This window comes from Anomaloglossus baeobatrachus, chromosome 3 (genome assembly GCF_048569485.1).
Source record: "Anomaloglossus baeobatrachus isolate aAnoBae1 chromosome 3, aAnoBae1.hap1, whole genome shotgun sequence".
In the NCBI taxonomy this organism is placed as follows: domain Eukaryota; kingdom Metazoa; phylum Chordata; class Amphibia; order Anura; family Aromobatidae; genus Anomaloglossus; species Anomaloglossus baeobatrachus.
In genome coordinates, this window is record NC_134355.1 from 12,384,162 (window position 1) to 12,399,811 (window position 15,650).

The following is a 15,650-nucleotide window of genomic DNA, read 5'->3' on the forward strand; positions in this document are numbered from 1 at the left end:
AAGGTTTCTGGATTATCGCCAGCCAACGGAGGGGGGCGGCAAATTTGACGACCGCCTCGGGTGGCAAAAGCAGTAGCTACGCCGCTGACTGCAACCAAAACTGCACCTTGTCCAACACAAAGAGCCCAGAAATGTAAAAAAGCACTTGTAATGTAGGAGCGTTTATGGTGCGTTTTTAAAGGAGAAACAAAATATGATAGGATAGGATAATGGATAGAACCTATAGAATAGATAATAAGAAAGAACAGAGAATAGATAGAAAGAACTGAATAGCTCTATAGAGGGAAAGCCAGCTTGGCCAGCTGTTTTGGGTTTTTTTTGGGTAAAAAAAATGACGTGGGGTCCCCCCCATTTTTATATCCATATATCCAGCACAGGAACAGCAGCAGCTGCAGGCAGCCCCCCTCAGCTGTCTGCTGTACCTTGGCTGGTTAAGAAAAGTAGAGGGAATCCCACACTTTATTTTTAAGTATTTGATTTATTTTTTTAAGAAAAAAATGATGTGGGGTCCCCCCCATTTTTATATCCATATATCCAGCACAGGAACAGTAGCAGCTGCAGGCAGCCCCCCTCAGCTGTCTGCTGTACCTTGGCTGGTTAAGAAAAGTAGAGGGAATCCCACACTTTATTTTTAAGTATTTGATTTATTTTTTTAAGAAAAAAATGATGTGGGGTCCCCCCATTTTTTTAAAACCAGCCAAGGTTCAGCAGACAACTGGGGGCTGATTTTAATAGGGTGGGAAGGGCCATGGTTATTTGTCCCTTTCCGACCTAAGAATAGCAGCCCACATTTGCCCCATATGTGACGCATCCATAATATGCTCCAATTCTGGCGCTGGACCCAGCTCTTCCCGATTGCCTTGGTGCGGTGGCGATCGGGGTAATAAGGAGTTAAAGCAGCCCATAGCTGCCACTAAGCCATAGAATCTGTAAGTGAAAATAAATAAACACAACCCCCCCCCAAGAAATCCTTTATTTGGAATAAAATATAAAAAACATCCTCTTTCATTACATTATTAACCACCAAACACCCCTCCAGGTCCGATGTAATCCACACAAGGTCACACAGCAATTCAGCTCTGCTACATCCCTGTCCTGTCACAGCGAGCGTCACAGAACATGACTGCCCGCTGTGAGTGCACACAGAGCTGCGGGATCAGAATGAACTGGGGTGAACTCCTGACGTCACAGTTGCAGGACTCACATTATGGCGTGTGTCGCGGCTGTGATGTCACGGGTTCACCACAGTGAGGTTCAGGCGCGACTGAAGTGAGCAGCATGATCAGCAGTGACGTCACTCAGATGAGTCCTCCATCTGTAGCTCACTTCAGTCGAGGCCTGATTTGCCATCACAGGTGGAGGACTCCAGCTGTGACCTGAAATTACCTGAGTGATGGCACCGCTGATTGCACAGCTCACTTCAGTCACTTGGATGACTTGCTGTCACAGGTGGAGGAGCTCACAGCGGGCAGTCTTGTTCTATGGCGCTCGCTGTGAACGTCAGATGTAGCAGAGCTCAAAGCGTCGTGGGACCTTGTGTAGATTACGTTGGACCTGCAGTGGTGTTTTTGTAGATAATAAAGTGATGAAAGAGTGGGATTTTTTGTTTTTTATTTCAAATAAAGCATTTTTTTGGAGTTCGTGTTTATTTACTTTCACTTACAGGTTAATCATGTGGGGTGTCTTGGGGGGACGCTTGCCATGAGTAATCTAGGACTTAGTAGCAGCTATGGGCTGCAATTAACTTCATATTACCCAGATTGCCACCGCACCAGGGCAATTGGGATGAGGCGGATAAAGTGACAGGGCTGTCGCATCTAATGTATGCGGCAATTCTGGGCGGCTGCTGGCTGATATTTTTAAGGCTGCTTTACACGTTACAATTAATCGTGCGATCGCACCCGCCCCCATCGTTTGTGCGGCACGGGCAATTTCTTGCCCGTGTCGCACAATGCTGTAACCCCCCGTCACACGCACTTACCTCCCGAACGACCTCGCTGTGGGCGGCGAACATCCTCTTCCTGAAGGGGGAGGGACGTTCGGCGTCACAGCGACGTCACACAGCGGCTGGCCAATAGAAGTGGAGGGGCGGAGATGAGCGGGACGTAACATCCCACCCACCTCCTTCCTTCCGCATTGCCGGCGGCCACAGGTAAGCTGCAGTTCATTGGTCCTGGGGTGTCACACGGAGCGATGTGTGCTGCCTTGGGAACGACGAACAACCGGACGTTCGATTTTTAGAAAATGAGCGACATGTCAGCGATGAACGAGAAGGTGAGTATTTCTGCTCGTTCACCGCTGCCACACGCTACGATATCCCTAACGATGCCGTATGTGCGTCACTACCGACGTGACCCCGCTGACATCTCGTTAGATATATTGTAGCGTGTAACGCCCGCTTTAGGCTGGGGGACTTCCAATAACGTGGAGCTCCCCATCCTGAGAATACCAGCCCCCAGCCGTGAGGCTTTATCTTGGCTGGTATCAAAATTGGACGGGACCGCACGCCGTTTTTTTTTTTTAATTATTTATTTACTGTACTGTAGAATATAGACCCGCCCACCGTTGGCTGTGATTGGTTGCAGTCAGACAGCTGTTACTCAGCATGGGGGGGTGTCTGACTGCAACCAATCACAGATAGGGGAAGCAGTGAATATGTAATGAGGCTAATGAGCAGGTCGGGAAGAAGAATGAGAGGCCACGGGAGCATTGTGACAGCCGCGCCGGTGATCAGTGAGTATGAAGCAGAGAGACACGGAGAGAGAGAGAGAGCGAGAGATCAATTTTTAACCATGCGTTTTTCATCCCCTCATTGATTTCAATGGGTGACAAATTTTGAATGAAGAATGAACATGCTGTGGCTTCTTTTTTGTCACAAAATGTTGTCAAATAAACTGCAGACAAATAAATGTCTAAGTAACAATGCTCTACATGAGAATGTGCAGGAAAGAATGAATGCTCTACATGAGAATGTGCAGGAAAGAATGAATGCTCTACATGAGAATGTGCAGGAAAGAATGAATGCTCTACATGAGAATGTGCAGGAAAGAATGAATGCTCTACATGAGAATGTGCAGGAAAGAATGAATGCTCTACATGAGAATGTGCAGGAAAGAATAAATGCTCTACATGAGAATGTGCAGGAAAGAATAAATGCTCTACATGAGAATGTGCAGGAAAGAATGAATGCTCTACATGTGAATGTGCAGGAAAGAATGAATGCTCTACATGAGAATGTGCAGGAAAGAATGAATGCTCTACATGAGAATGTGCAGGAAAGAATGAATGCTCTACATGTGAATGTGCAGGAAAGAATGAATGCTCTACATGAGAATGTGCAGGAAAGAATGAATGCTCTACATGAGAATGTGCAGGAAAGAATGAATGCTCTACATGAGAATGTGCAGGAAAGAATGAATGCTCTACATGTGAATGTGCAGGAAAGAATGAATGCTCTACATGAGAATGTGCAGGAAAGAATGAATGCTCTACATGAGATTGTCCGAGTGACAATGTTCTATATGAGAATGTTTTGAAGAGAACAAAGGTGACACAGTTTTGCCATAAATATGATACATGAAAAGATCCAGGGAAGGAAGAAATTAAAGGGGTTGACTAAGTGCTCATCCCATCCGTTCCTTACCGAGGGCCCAGTTCAGGATCAGCCAGGGCCAGGTATCCTGCTCGGCTCATAGGTGCGTAACCTATCTAGGGGGGTGAGGGAAGCCTGGGGTCAGCGGTAGGATTGGTCTGGGGTCACTACCTCCCCCTTCTCTAGACACAGGGCCTCCCTCCCGTTGCTGTACACATGTACTTCCCTATACCTATTGTGACAAACCCTCCATGTAATTAAGATGCCAGAAGGGGAAGGAGACAGACTACGGAAATTACTATTGACTATATTTACAACTGGCAATGGGAAGAATAGATTGTGTAGGAAATAAACCGAGGATTATATTCACTGACAATAGAGCAGAAAACACTTACAGATTATACACTAAGGGTCTTGGGGGTTTGTAGGCATAAAAAAGAGAAATTATGACACTGCCCAGGAGTCTGCACAAGAGCACATATTATAGGGAATCTGTCACCAGGTTTTCTCCCCCATCTGACAACAGCATAGTGTAGGGGCAGAGACCCTGATTCCAGCGATGTGTCACTTACTGAGCTGTCTGCTGTCAATTTGATAAAATCAATGTTTTATCTTCTTCAGATCTAGCAGTTCTCTAAATGCTGGGCTCTGCATAACCCCGCCCACACCACTGATTGGCAGCTTCCTGTGTACACTGTGCATAGGCAGAAAGCTGCAATCAGTTATACAGAGCACTACATGGCTGTAAGTCCTCTAGTGATATCTTGCTAAAACATTGATTATGTTGCTCTAAGATCAGGTGCCAAAAATTTAATACAACTGAGAATTTATGTCTGGACTTTAAGAAAGTGTGTCCAAGTGAATAGAACTGAAAAAAAACCTAGCTACAAAGGACGGACCGGTCACGGGTAGACACCCAACTTTCTACTGCTGTACCCATCATACCTGTACGAATTGTTCAATGGCTCCAGCATCTAGGCAGGTGTAGTTCTGGAGGAACCCCAACTTGGCCAGCTGGAACTTGTCTCTGGAGCTGGCCTCGGCGGGTTTCTCCAGCAGCTGGAACATCATAGCTCCCATAAAGAGGTACATGAAATATCCCATGGACAAGGCGATGGCCAGCATGGTCTGCCGGCGGCACCAGAACAACTGAGACATGGCTGCAGACTATTGACCACCACCAGTAGGGTAGATCATAAGCTAGACAATCATCCCTCGAGTGGCACTCCTCAGAAAAGAAGACTAATCCACATCCGCGGAGTCCTGGACATCATCCGCTACCTCCTCATCCCAGGGTTCCTCTTTACGAATTGTCATGAAACCCAAAAAGCCTCCTCAAGATGTTCTCGAAGGTCTCACTATGAAACATTGTGACCATGTCTAGTGTCTGCTACCCCCGAAGATGCACCAGATGCAGGCCGGTGTCCTCTTCTGCTTGCCTGGATTCACAAGTGTCCTGCTGATAATGGGGAGAATCATCTGCCCAAGGAGATAACAGACCTCCTCCTGCACCACTCAGCTGACCGCCCGGAAGGAAGCTGGTTAATTTTTAGCTACAAAAAGTCCTGGCATATAGATCATCATAGGTAAGAGTTGTCACTGGGAGTAAGTAATGCACATTCGATAGATAAAGGGGAGCGTCCACACTCAGGGAGACATTGTGGCTTCTGAATAGAACCATTACTGTCTGATTATAAGACACATCACCAAGGCCAGAGTCAGACACAACCGGCACTTATATATGAAGATAAAAAAAAACTTGTATGCAATATATAAAATGACCACTAGATGGTGGTGAAGAGCATTGTACGTCTTGTATGAGATGTTCTATTTGTAGACAGAAGTTTCATAACAGCACTCCATGTGGTCAGGAGGGGAACTGCAACCATAAATGCATAGGTTTCAACACACTACTATTAATCAGAGCTGTGGAGTCGGTAAGCCAAACCTTCGACTCCGACTCCCACATATATTGCTTATAGTGAAGGGAAAAATGTATTGTACAATGTGAACATCAGACATTTAATCATTTTTATGATACAATAATCAAGATATTTAGATAGAACATAAAATATATTTATTGGATACAACTTTAGAACACAATATGTAATATACAGTAGATTACATACAGTACAGACAAAAAGTTTGGACACACCTCCTTTAAAGAATTTTTTTTTATTTTCATGACTCTAAACATTGTAGATTCACATTAAAAGCATCAAAACTATGAAGTAACACATGTGGAATGAAATACTTAAAAAAGTGTGAAACAACTGAAAATAGGTCTTATATTCTAGGTTCTTCACAGTAGCCACCTTTTGCTTTGATTCCTGCTTTGCACACTCTTGGTATTCTCTTGATGAACTTCAAGAGGTAGTCACCGGAAATGGTCTTCCAACAGTCTTGAAGGAGTTCCCAGAGATGCTTAGCACTTGTTGGCCCTTTTGCCTTCACTCTGCGGTCCAGCTCACCCCAAACCATCTCAATTGGGTTCAGGTCTGGTGACTGTGGAGGCCAGGTCATCTGGCGTAGCCCCCATCACTCTCCTTCTTAGTCACATAGCCCTTACACAGCCTGGAGGTGTGTTTGGGGTCATTGTTCTGTTGAAAAATAAATGATGTTCCAACTAAACGCAAACCGGATGGAATAGCACGCCGCTGCAAGATGCTGTGGTAGCCATGCTGGTTCTGTATGCCTTCAATTTTGAATAAATCCCCAACAGTGTCACCAGCAAAGCACCCCCACACCATCACACCTCCTCCACCATGCTTCACGGTGGGAACCAGGCATGTAGAGTCCATCCGTTCACCTCTTCTACAAAGACACGGTGGTTGGATCCAAAGATCTCAAATTTGGACTCATCAGACCAAAGCACAGATTTCCACTGGTCTAATGTCCATTCTTTGTGTTCTTTAGCCTAAACAAGTCTCTTCTGCTTGTTGCCAGTCCTTAGCAGTGGTTTCCTAGCAGCTATTTTACCATGAAGGCTGCTACACAAAGTCTCTTCTTAACAGTTGTTCTAGAGATGTGTCTGCTGCTAGAACTCTGTGTAGCATTGACCTGATCTCTAATCTGAGCTGCTGTTAACCTGCGATTTCTGAGGCTGGTGACTCGGATAAACTTATCCTCCGCAGCAGAGGTGACTCTTGGTCTTCCTTTCCTGGGGTGGTCCTCATGTGAGCCAGTTTCTTTGTAGCGTTTGATGGTTTTTGCCACTGCACTTGGGGACATTTTCAAAGTTTTCCCAATTTTTCGTACTGACTGACCTTCATTTCTTAAAGTAATGATGGCCACTCGTTTTTCCTTACTTAGCTGCTTTTTTTCTTGCCAGAATACAAATTCTAACAGTGTATTCAGTAGGACTATCAGCTGTGTATCCACCAGACTTCTGCACAATGCAACTGATGGTCCCAACCCCATTTATAAGGCAAGAAATCCCACTTATTAACCCTGACAGGGCGCACCTGTGAAGTGAAGACCATTTCCGGTGACAAGAGAATGCCAAGAGTGTGCAAAGCATAAATCAAAGCAAAAGGCGGCGACTGTGAAGAACCTAGGATATGAGACATATTTTCAGTTGTTTCACACTTTTTTGTTAACTATTTCATTCCACATGTGGTAATTCATAGTTTTGATGCCTTCAATGTGAATCTACAATTTTCAGTCATGAAAATAAAGAAAACTCTTTGAATGAGATGTGTCCAAACTTTTGGTCTGTACTGTGTGTGTGTGTGTGTATATATATATATCTCTATCTATCTAGCACATAGGTAGAAGAGTGAAATACACAGCTTGAAGGAAACCATTGATATTATACTGATAATGGAAAAGCGATAACTTTGCTTTCCTGTATCCATTTTAAGGAAATTGAAATCACAACAAAATAGAGAGAAAGTTAAAACATCACATTTCACTGAACCATTAAAACAAATGGTATAAAAACATGATGCCAAAAATAGGTGAATAGAAAAACAACACTACAGCACTACAACATCTGACCACATGGAGCGCTGTTACACATAACTATGTCCCTCAACAGCAAGCTCTATCATTCAGCTCTGTGCAGTACACCACTGCCACCTAGTGTTATTATTATTTATTATTATAGCGCCATTTATTCCATGACTCTTTACATGTGAAAAAGGGGCACACATAGACAAGTACAATAATCATGAACAATATAAGGCACAGACTGGTACAGGAGGATAGAGGACCCTGCCCACGAGGGCTCACAGTCTACTGGAGAGAGGACCCAGCCCACAAGGGCTCACAGTCTATAGGAGAGAGGACCCTGCCCACGAGGGCTCACAGTCTATAGGAGAGAGGACCCTGCCCACAAGGGCTCACAGTCTACAGGAGAGAGGACCCTGCCCACGAGGGCTCACAGTCTATAGGAGAGAGGACCCTGCCCACGAGGGCTCACAGTCTACAGGAGAGAGGACCCTGCCCACAAGGGCTCACAGTCTATAGGAGAGAGGACCCTGCCCACAAGGGCTCACAGTCTATAGGAGAGAGGACCCTGCCCACAAGGGCTCACAGTCTACAGGAGAGAGGACCCTGCCCACAAGGGCTCACAGTCTATAGGAGAGAGGACCCTGCCCGCAAGGGCTCACAGTCTACAGGAGAGAGGACCCTGCCCACAAGGGCTCACAGTCTACAGGAGAGAGGACCCTGCCCACAAGGGCTCACAGTCTACAGGAGGAGAGAGGTCCCTGCCCACGAGGGCTCACAGTCTACAGGAGGAGAGGAGGACCCTGCCCACGAGGGCTCACAGTCTACAGGAGAGAGGACCCTGCCCGCGAGGGCTCACAGTCTACAGGAGGAGAGAGGTCCCTGCCCACGAGGGCTCACAGTCTACAGGAGGAGAGGAGGACCCTGCCCACGAGGGCTCACAGTCTACAGGAGAGAGGACCCTGCCTGTGAAGGTTTCACAGTCCACAGGGAATGGGTGAGAATACATTAGATGAGGACAGAGCTGGTCGTGCAACACTATGGTGGACTGAGGGCTAATTTAGGTTGTAGGCTTGTCGGAAGAGGTGGATCTTCAGGTTCTTTTTGAAGGTTTCCATGGTAGGCGAGAGTCTGATGTGTTGAGGTAGAGTTTTAGAGTATTGGGGAGGCACCGGAGAAATCTTGTAGGCGATTGTGGGAAGAGGAGATAAGAGAGGAGCAGAGGAGGAGATCTTGTGAGGATCGTAGGTTACATGCAGGTAGGTACCGGGAGACTAGGTCACAGATGTAGGGAGGAGACAGGTTGTGGGTGGCTTTGTAGGTCATGGTTAGGGTTTTGAACCAGAGTTTTTGAGGAATCGGAAGCCAATGAAGGGATTGGCAGAGAGGAGAGGCCGGGGAATAGCGGGGGGAGAGGTGGATTAGTAGGGCAGGAGAAGTTAAGATAGATTGGAGGGGAGTAAGATTGTTCTAAGGGAGGCCACAGAGCAGGAGGTTGCATTAGTGCAGGTGGGAGATAAGGGCATGCACCAGTGTTTTTGCAGATTCTTAAGGGTACTTTACATGCTGCGGTATCGGTACCGATATCGCTAGCGAGCGTACCCGCCCCCGTCGGTTGTGCGTCACGGGCACATCACTGCCCGTGGCGCACAACATCGCTAGGAACAGTCACACATACTTACCTGCCTAGCGACGTAGCTGTGACCGGCGAACCGCCTTTCTAAGTGGCCCCCCAATAGAAGCGGAGGGGCGGAGATGAGTGGGCCGAACATCCCGCCCACCTCCTTCCTTCCTCATTGCCGGCGGTCGCAGGTAAGGAGATGTTGCTCGTTCCTGTGGTGTCACACATAGCGATGTATGCTGCCGCAGGAGCGACAAATAACCTCGTTACTGCACATACAACGTTTTTTGGTAAATGAACGACCTCTCCAAAATGAACGATTTTTGCCTCTTTTGTGATCGTTTAAGGTCGCTCGTACGTGTCACATGCAGCGATGTCGCTAACGACGCTGGATGTGCGTCACAAACAGTGACCCCTGCGATAAATCGTTAGCGATGTCGTAGCGTGTAAATGGCCGTTTAGTCAAGCAGTGTACAGATCAGGGAGGCAGGAGGTGGAAAGGGCTTGGACATGTGGCTTGAAGGAGCAGAGTCAAGGGTTACCCCCAGGCAGTGAGCGCGTAGGACTGGGGAGAGTAAGAAGCCATCGACTTTGATGGATAGGTCAGGTGGGGGGGTGAGTGAGGAGGAGGAAAGACAATGAACTCTGATTTTTCCATGTTGAGCTTTAGGAATCGCGCAGAGAAGAAGGATGAAATAGCAGACAGACATTGTGGGGTTTTGGTTAGTAGAGAGGTAATGTCAGGTCCAGAGAGGTAGATCTGTGTGTCATCGGCATAGAGATGATACTGGAAGCCGTGGGACTCTATGAGCTGCCCCAGGCCGAAGGTGTAGATGGAGAACAGCAGGGGTCCAAGAACTGAGCCTTGGGGGACACCGACAGATAGGGGCGAGATGAGGAAGTGGTGTGAGAATGGGAGACGCTGAAAGTTCGGTCGGTTAGGTATGAGGAGATCCGAGATAGCGCCAAGTCTGTGATGCCCAGAGATGAGAGAATCTGTAGTAGGAGGGAATGGTCTACTGTGTCGAAGGCAGAGGACAGGTCCAGGAGGAGGAGGATAGAGTAGTGTAGAGGACAGGTCCAGGAGGAGGAGGACAGAGTAGTGTAGAGGACAGGTCCAGGAGGAGGAGGACAGAGTAGTGTAGAGGACAGGTCCAGGAGGAGGAGGACAGAGTAGTGTAGAGGACAGGTCCAGGAGGAGGAGGACAGAGTAGTGTAGAGGACAGGTCCAGGAGGAGGAGGACAGAATAGTGTAGAAGGCAGAGGACAGGTCCAGGAGGAGGAGGATAGAGAAGTGTAGAGGGCAGAGGACAGGTCCAGGAGGAGGAGGACAGAGCAGTGTCGCTTGGCTTTGGCGGTTAGTAGATCATTGGTGACTTTGGTTAGGGCAGTTTCAGTGGAATGATGCGGTCAGAAGCCAGATTGTAACCGTTCAAGGAGGGAGCAGGAGGAGAAGTGCGAGGACAATTCAAGATGGACATGTTGTTCCATAGTTTTAAGGCGTAGGGGAGAAGGGATATGGGGCGATAGTTTGACACAGAGGAAGGGTCAAGGGAGGGATTTTTGAGGAAGGGTTTGATCGAGGCAAGTTTAAAGCATGAGGGGAAGACACCACTTGTTAGTGATAGGTTGAAGAGATGGGTTAGGGCTGGGATGAGGACTGCGGTGAGGTTGGGGGTGAGGTGGGATGGGAGCGGGTCCAGTGCACAGGTGGTGAGATGTGATCTGGAGAGAAGAGAGGAGAGCTGATCTTCAGTCATGGTGGAGAAGCTGGTTATGGATGAGGATGGCTGAGTAGTTGTGAGGAGTGGCTGTGGTGATTGTGGGCCAAAGCTTGCTCTGATGTTGTCAATCTTCTGTTTGAAGAAAGAGGCAAAGTCTTCAGCTGAGATGAGAGGAGAGGAAGGTGGTGCCAGAGGACGGAGGAGAGGGAGGTGGTGCTGGAGGACGGAGGAGAGGAGAGAGAGGTAGTGCCGGGGGACGGAGGAGAGGAGAGGGAGGTAGTGCCGGGGGACGGAGGAGAGGAGAGGGAGGTAGTGCCGGGGGACGGAGGAGAGGAGAGGGAGGTAGTGCCGGGGGACGGAGGAGAGGAGAGGGAGGTAGTGCCGGGGGACGGAGGAGAGGAGAGGGAGGTAGTGCCGGGGGACGGAGGAGAGGGAGGTGGTGCTGGGGGACGGAGGAGAGGAGAGGGAGGTGGTGCCAGAGGACGGAGGAGAGGAGAGGGAGGTGGTGCCAGAGGACGGAGGAGAGGAGAGAGAGGTAGTGCCGGGGGACGGAGGAGAGGAGAGGGAGGTGGTGCCGGGGGACGGAGGAGAGGAGAGGGAGGTGGTGCCGGGGGACGGAGGAGAGGAGAGGGAGGTGGTGCCAGGGGACGGAGGAGAGGAGAGGGAGGTAGTGCCAGAGGACGGAGGAGAGGGAGGTGGTGCCAGGGGACGGAGGAGAGGAGAGGGAGGTGGTGCCGGGGGACGGAGGAGAGGAGAGGGAGGTGGTGCCGGGGGACGGAGGAGAGGAGAGGGAGGTGGTGCCGGGGGACGGAGGAGAGGAGAGGGAGGTGGTGCCGGGGGACGGAGGAGAGAATTGAAAGTGTTGAATAGCTGTTTAGGGTTGTGAGATAGAGAGGATATGAGGGATGAGAAGTAGGTTTGTTTGTCAGCAGTGTGGAAAGGACAGAGGACAGGTATAGAAGGAGGAGCTATTATGCTAGGTACGGGGAAGTACCGAGCGTACGGCGAAAGGGAAGAGGAACCCTGCGTCTAGGGAAGGGGTAGATGGTGACCCCTGACCAAACCTACTGCTGGGCCCAGGCTTCCCTCAGCACCCTAGATAGGTTCTGCAGCTATGCGCTAAGCTGGATACCTGACCCTGAAATAGTTCCTAGCTAAGGAACGGATGGGATGAGCGCTTAGTCAACCCCACTAAGCTCTAAAGAACACACAGGGAAAACAAACAGGTGGAAAGTCAACAAATAACATCTCCAGATGACTCAGGAAGAGGAACTGCAACAACAACATGATTTCTCCAGATAAATACAAGCGACTGCTGGCACTGTAGACTTGAAAAAGGTATTAGACCTATCACCAGCACAGATCAAGGGGGAATGAGGGTAAAGACAGAAAGGGAAGTGCTAATGATTAACAGCTGATAAGTGAGGAAATATGCAGGGTCCTAATGCAGGGTCCTAAAGAGAAAGGGATTTACACCCAGTAAGAGAAAAGGGAGCGTCAGAGAGCAGCTTGTGTAGCCAAACACTGCGACCTTCTACAGCCGGCACCACAGAAGTGTCCAAGGAGCTGGCCAAGGAGGATGGGCGTGATGGTTTCATGTATGAAGAAAGAAGGGATGATAGCAGTGGTTGGTGATACATTGAAGGAAGAAGGTGATGCACGTGTAACGATGTGTACATGTATCTATATATAATCCACTAATGGAGGCTGCTGCTCTGCAAATGCGGCTGGAGATAATGTGCAATCATCAGCCGAGGTGAAAAGATTTATTTTTAGTTAAAAAAAATCAATGTGTTTTGTAGATAAAACCCGAGTAGATCTTGTGCTGCGCTTCCTGCGCTGTTGGTGACACGATGATAAACTGGTGGAGGCCGAAACAAGTCACAGTCAAAGCAGACACAGAAGTGTCCAGAAAGTTTATTACAATTAATGGTAAAAAATGTACAAAATAAAGAATATACAATTCATAGGTGGGAAAATATGGAGGACCGTGACTGGTCCAGCGATCCAGCTACTCCTCCCGTGATCCACCTACTCCCCCCTGCGATATGGCCCACTCCCCCCACGATCCAGCCACTCCCCCCCACGATCCAGCCACTCCCCCCCACGATCCAGCCACCTCACCCCCCCACGATCCAGCCACTCCCCCCCACGATCCAGCCACTCCCCCCCACGATCCAGCCACTCCACCCACGATCCAGACACTCGCCCCCCATGATCGACACTCCCCCCTACGATCCAGCCACTCCCCCCACGATCCAGCCACTCCCCCCCACGATCCAGCCACTCCCCCCCACGATCCAGCCACTCCACCCACGATCCAGACACTCGCCCCCCATGATCCAGACACTCCCCCCCATGATCGACACTCCCCCCTACGATCCAGACACTCCCCCCCCATGATCCAGACACTCCCCCCCCATGATCCAGACACTCCCCCCCATGATCCAGACATTCCCCCCCCATGATCCAGACACTCCCCCCCACGATCCAAACACTCCCCCCTACGATCCAGACACTCCCCCCTACGATCCAGACACTCCCCCCTACGATCCAGACACTCCCCCCTACGATCCAGACACTCCCCCCCATGATCCAGACACTCCCCCCCATGATCCAGACATTCCCCCCCCCATGATCCAGACACTCCCCCCCACGATCCAAACACTCCCCCCTACGATCCAGACACTCCCCCTACGATCCAGACACTCCCCCCTACGATCCAGACACTCCCCCCTACGATCCAGACACTCCCCCCTACGATCCAGACACTCCCCCCTACGATCCAGACACTCCCCCCCCATGATCTAGCCACTGCCTGCGCGATCCAGACATTCCCCCAACGATCCAGACATTCCCTCCCACAATCCAGCCACTCCCCCCACGATCCAGCTACATCCGCCTCAATCCTGATACTTCCCCCCACGATCCAGCAACTCCCCCCACGATCCCAGCTACTTCCCTCCCTCCCCCGCGATTTGGCTAGTCCCCCCACGATTTGGCTACTCCCCCAGCGATCCGCCTACTTTCCCCCACAATTAAGCTACTCCTCCTGCGATCTGGCTACCCCCCCCCTGCGATCTGGCTACTCTCCTCCCTGCGATCTGGCTACTCCTCCCTGCGATCCGGCTACTCCTCCGCGATCCGGCTACTCCCCCCGCGATCCGGCTTACTCCCCCCGCGATCCGGCTACTCCCCCCGCGATCCGGACTACTCCCCCCGCGATCCGGCTACTCCCCCCGCGATCCGGCTACTCCCCCGCGATCCGGCTACTCCTCCCGTGATTCGGCTACTCCTCCCGTGATCCGGCTACTCCCCCCGCGATCCGGCTACTGCTCCCGCGATCCGGCTACTCCTCCCGTGATTCGGCTACTCCTCCCGTGATCCGGCTACTCCCCCCCCCCGCGATCCAGCGCTGACTCTGCTGCTCGACAAAATATGCAGGATTTAAACTGTGAAAACAGTGAAAACAGCCCCCAGCTTCCGGAATCCCTTGGGGGGGATTTGGAGTCTCCGGGGGAGCGCTCTTCTTACTTTGGCAGTCATTATGTATATGATTGTGATGAAGCTTTCTGGGGGCGGCTTCATGATGTCATCGTTTTCTAGTAAAACTGAATATCAGAAACTGAACGATTTTCTATCATTCATTCTAGGGACGATTAAACACCTGGGAAGTGCAATGTACGGTTTTGCCATTGTTTTTAGAGTGCGGTATTAGTGCAGGGTGATCGGATCCTGACCGCCCGCTGGCTCCGCTGATCACTCCTCATCTCATGGCAGTATAATCACTGAGGAATCCAGGAGCGGAATCTCTGCGGGGAGGTGAGGACCCACTGCTCAGAGGAGGAGACGTCCACTGGGGCCCGGCGCCTGCGGATGAGAGCGACACTGGAGGGTTAATAGCGGCATAAACCACAAACATCTCACACCTTGTTAGGAAAAGTAGTGTTAGCATACCGCCACCTGGCAGCACTGCACTGTGCCGATATCATCGGTCCATACTACTTTATACAACTAGTCACATAAATAAAGGTTATATGGCAAAATGTAGCAGCAGAATTGCAAATGCAGCTCTGAAGGTGGCCGTTGTGTATGACCTAAAGTAACAGCAAATTTGTGAATGCAGCTCTGAAGGTGGCCCGTTTCTGTATGACCTAATGTAACAGCAGATTTGTGAATGCAGCTCTGAAGGTGGCCGTTGTGTATGACCTAATGTAACAGCAGATTTGTGAATGCAGCTCCAAAGGTAACCGATGTGTACCATCTAATGCAGGGGTGGGGAACCTTTTTTCTGCCGGGGGCCATTTGGAAATTTCTACCAACCTTCGGGGCCGCACAAAACTATCAGCTTGAAAATTACCCTGCTATACTTGGTCAAACAATTAACTCACTGTGCCGGCCAGAGCCTCTACTCTTTGGTGCAGCTGTAATATTGGGCGATATGGATCTTGTTGCTTTTCACAACTGCTTTTCCAGGTTTGAGTTGGCTGGGACTGCTGTATATACATCACAGGAGAGGATGGGGGCAATATACATCACAGGGGAGGGTTGGGAGGAATATAGAACACTGGGGAGGCTGGGGGCATAGACATCAAAGAAGATGCTGAGTGCAAATACATCACTTGGGAGGAGTATATATCACTAGAAAAGCTGCAGGACATAGACATCACAGGGGGGTACATACATCATTTTTGGGGAGCACAGACATAGCTGGGGGGCATAAATATTGCTGGGGAGGGCTGGGAGGAATATACATCACTAG

At 49.8% G+C, this 15,650-nt stretch overlaps 1 protein-coding gene across 4 annotated transcripts in view; it reads right to left on the minus strand.

Annotated features, from left to right (window-relative positions):
* The window catches only part of KIF6 (kinesin family member 6), a 286,491-nt gene that overhangs the window by 15,175 nt on the left and 255,666 nt on the right, over positions 1-15,650 (minus strand). The window contains exon 23 of one of the 4 annotated variants that reach the window (XM_075338993.1): positions 14,161-14,758. The exons of 1 other annotated variant lie outside the window; for it this stretch is intronic. In XM_075338993.1, coding sequence (XP_075195108.1) covers positions 14,655-14,758 — 104 coding nt within the window. In that variant the 3' untranslated portion in view covers positions 14,161-14,654. Of the gene's footprint in view, positions 1-14,160; positions 14,759-15,650 lie in introns of those variants that run through there. 2 more of the 4 variants (XM_075338994.1, XM_075338995.1) reach the window with 2 other exon arrangements.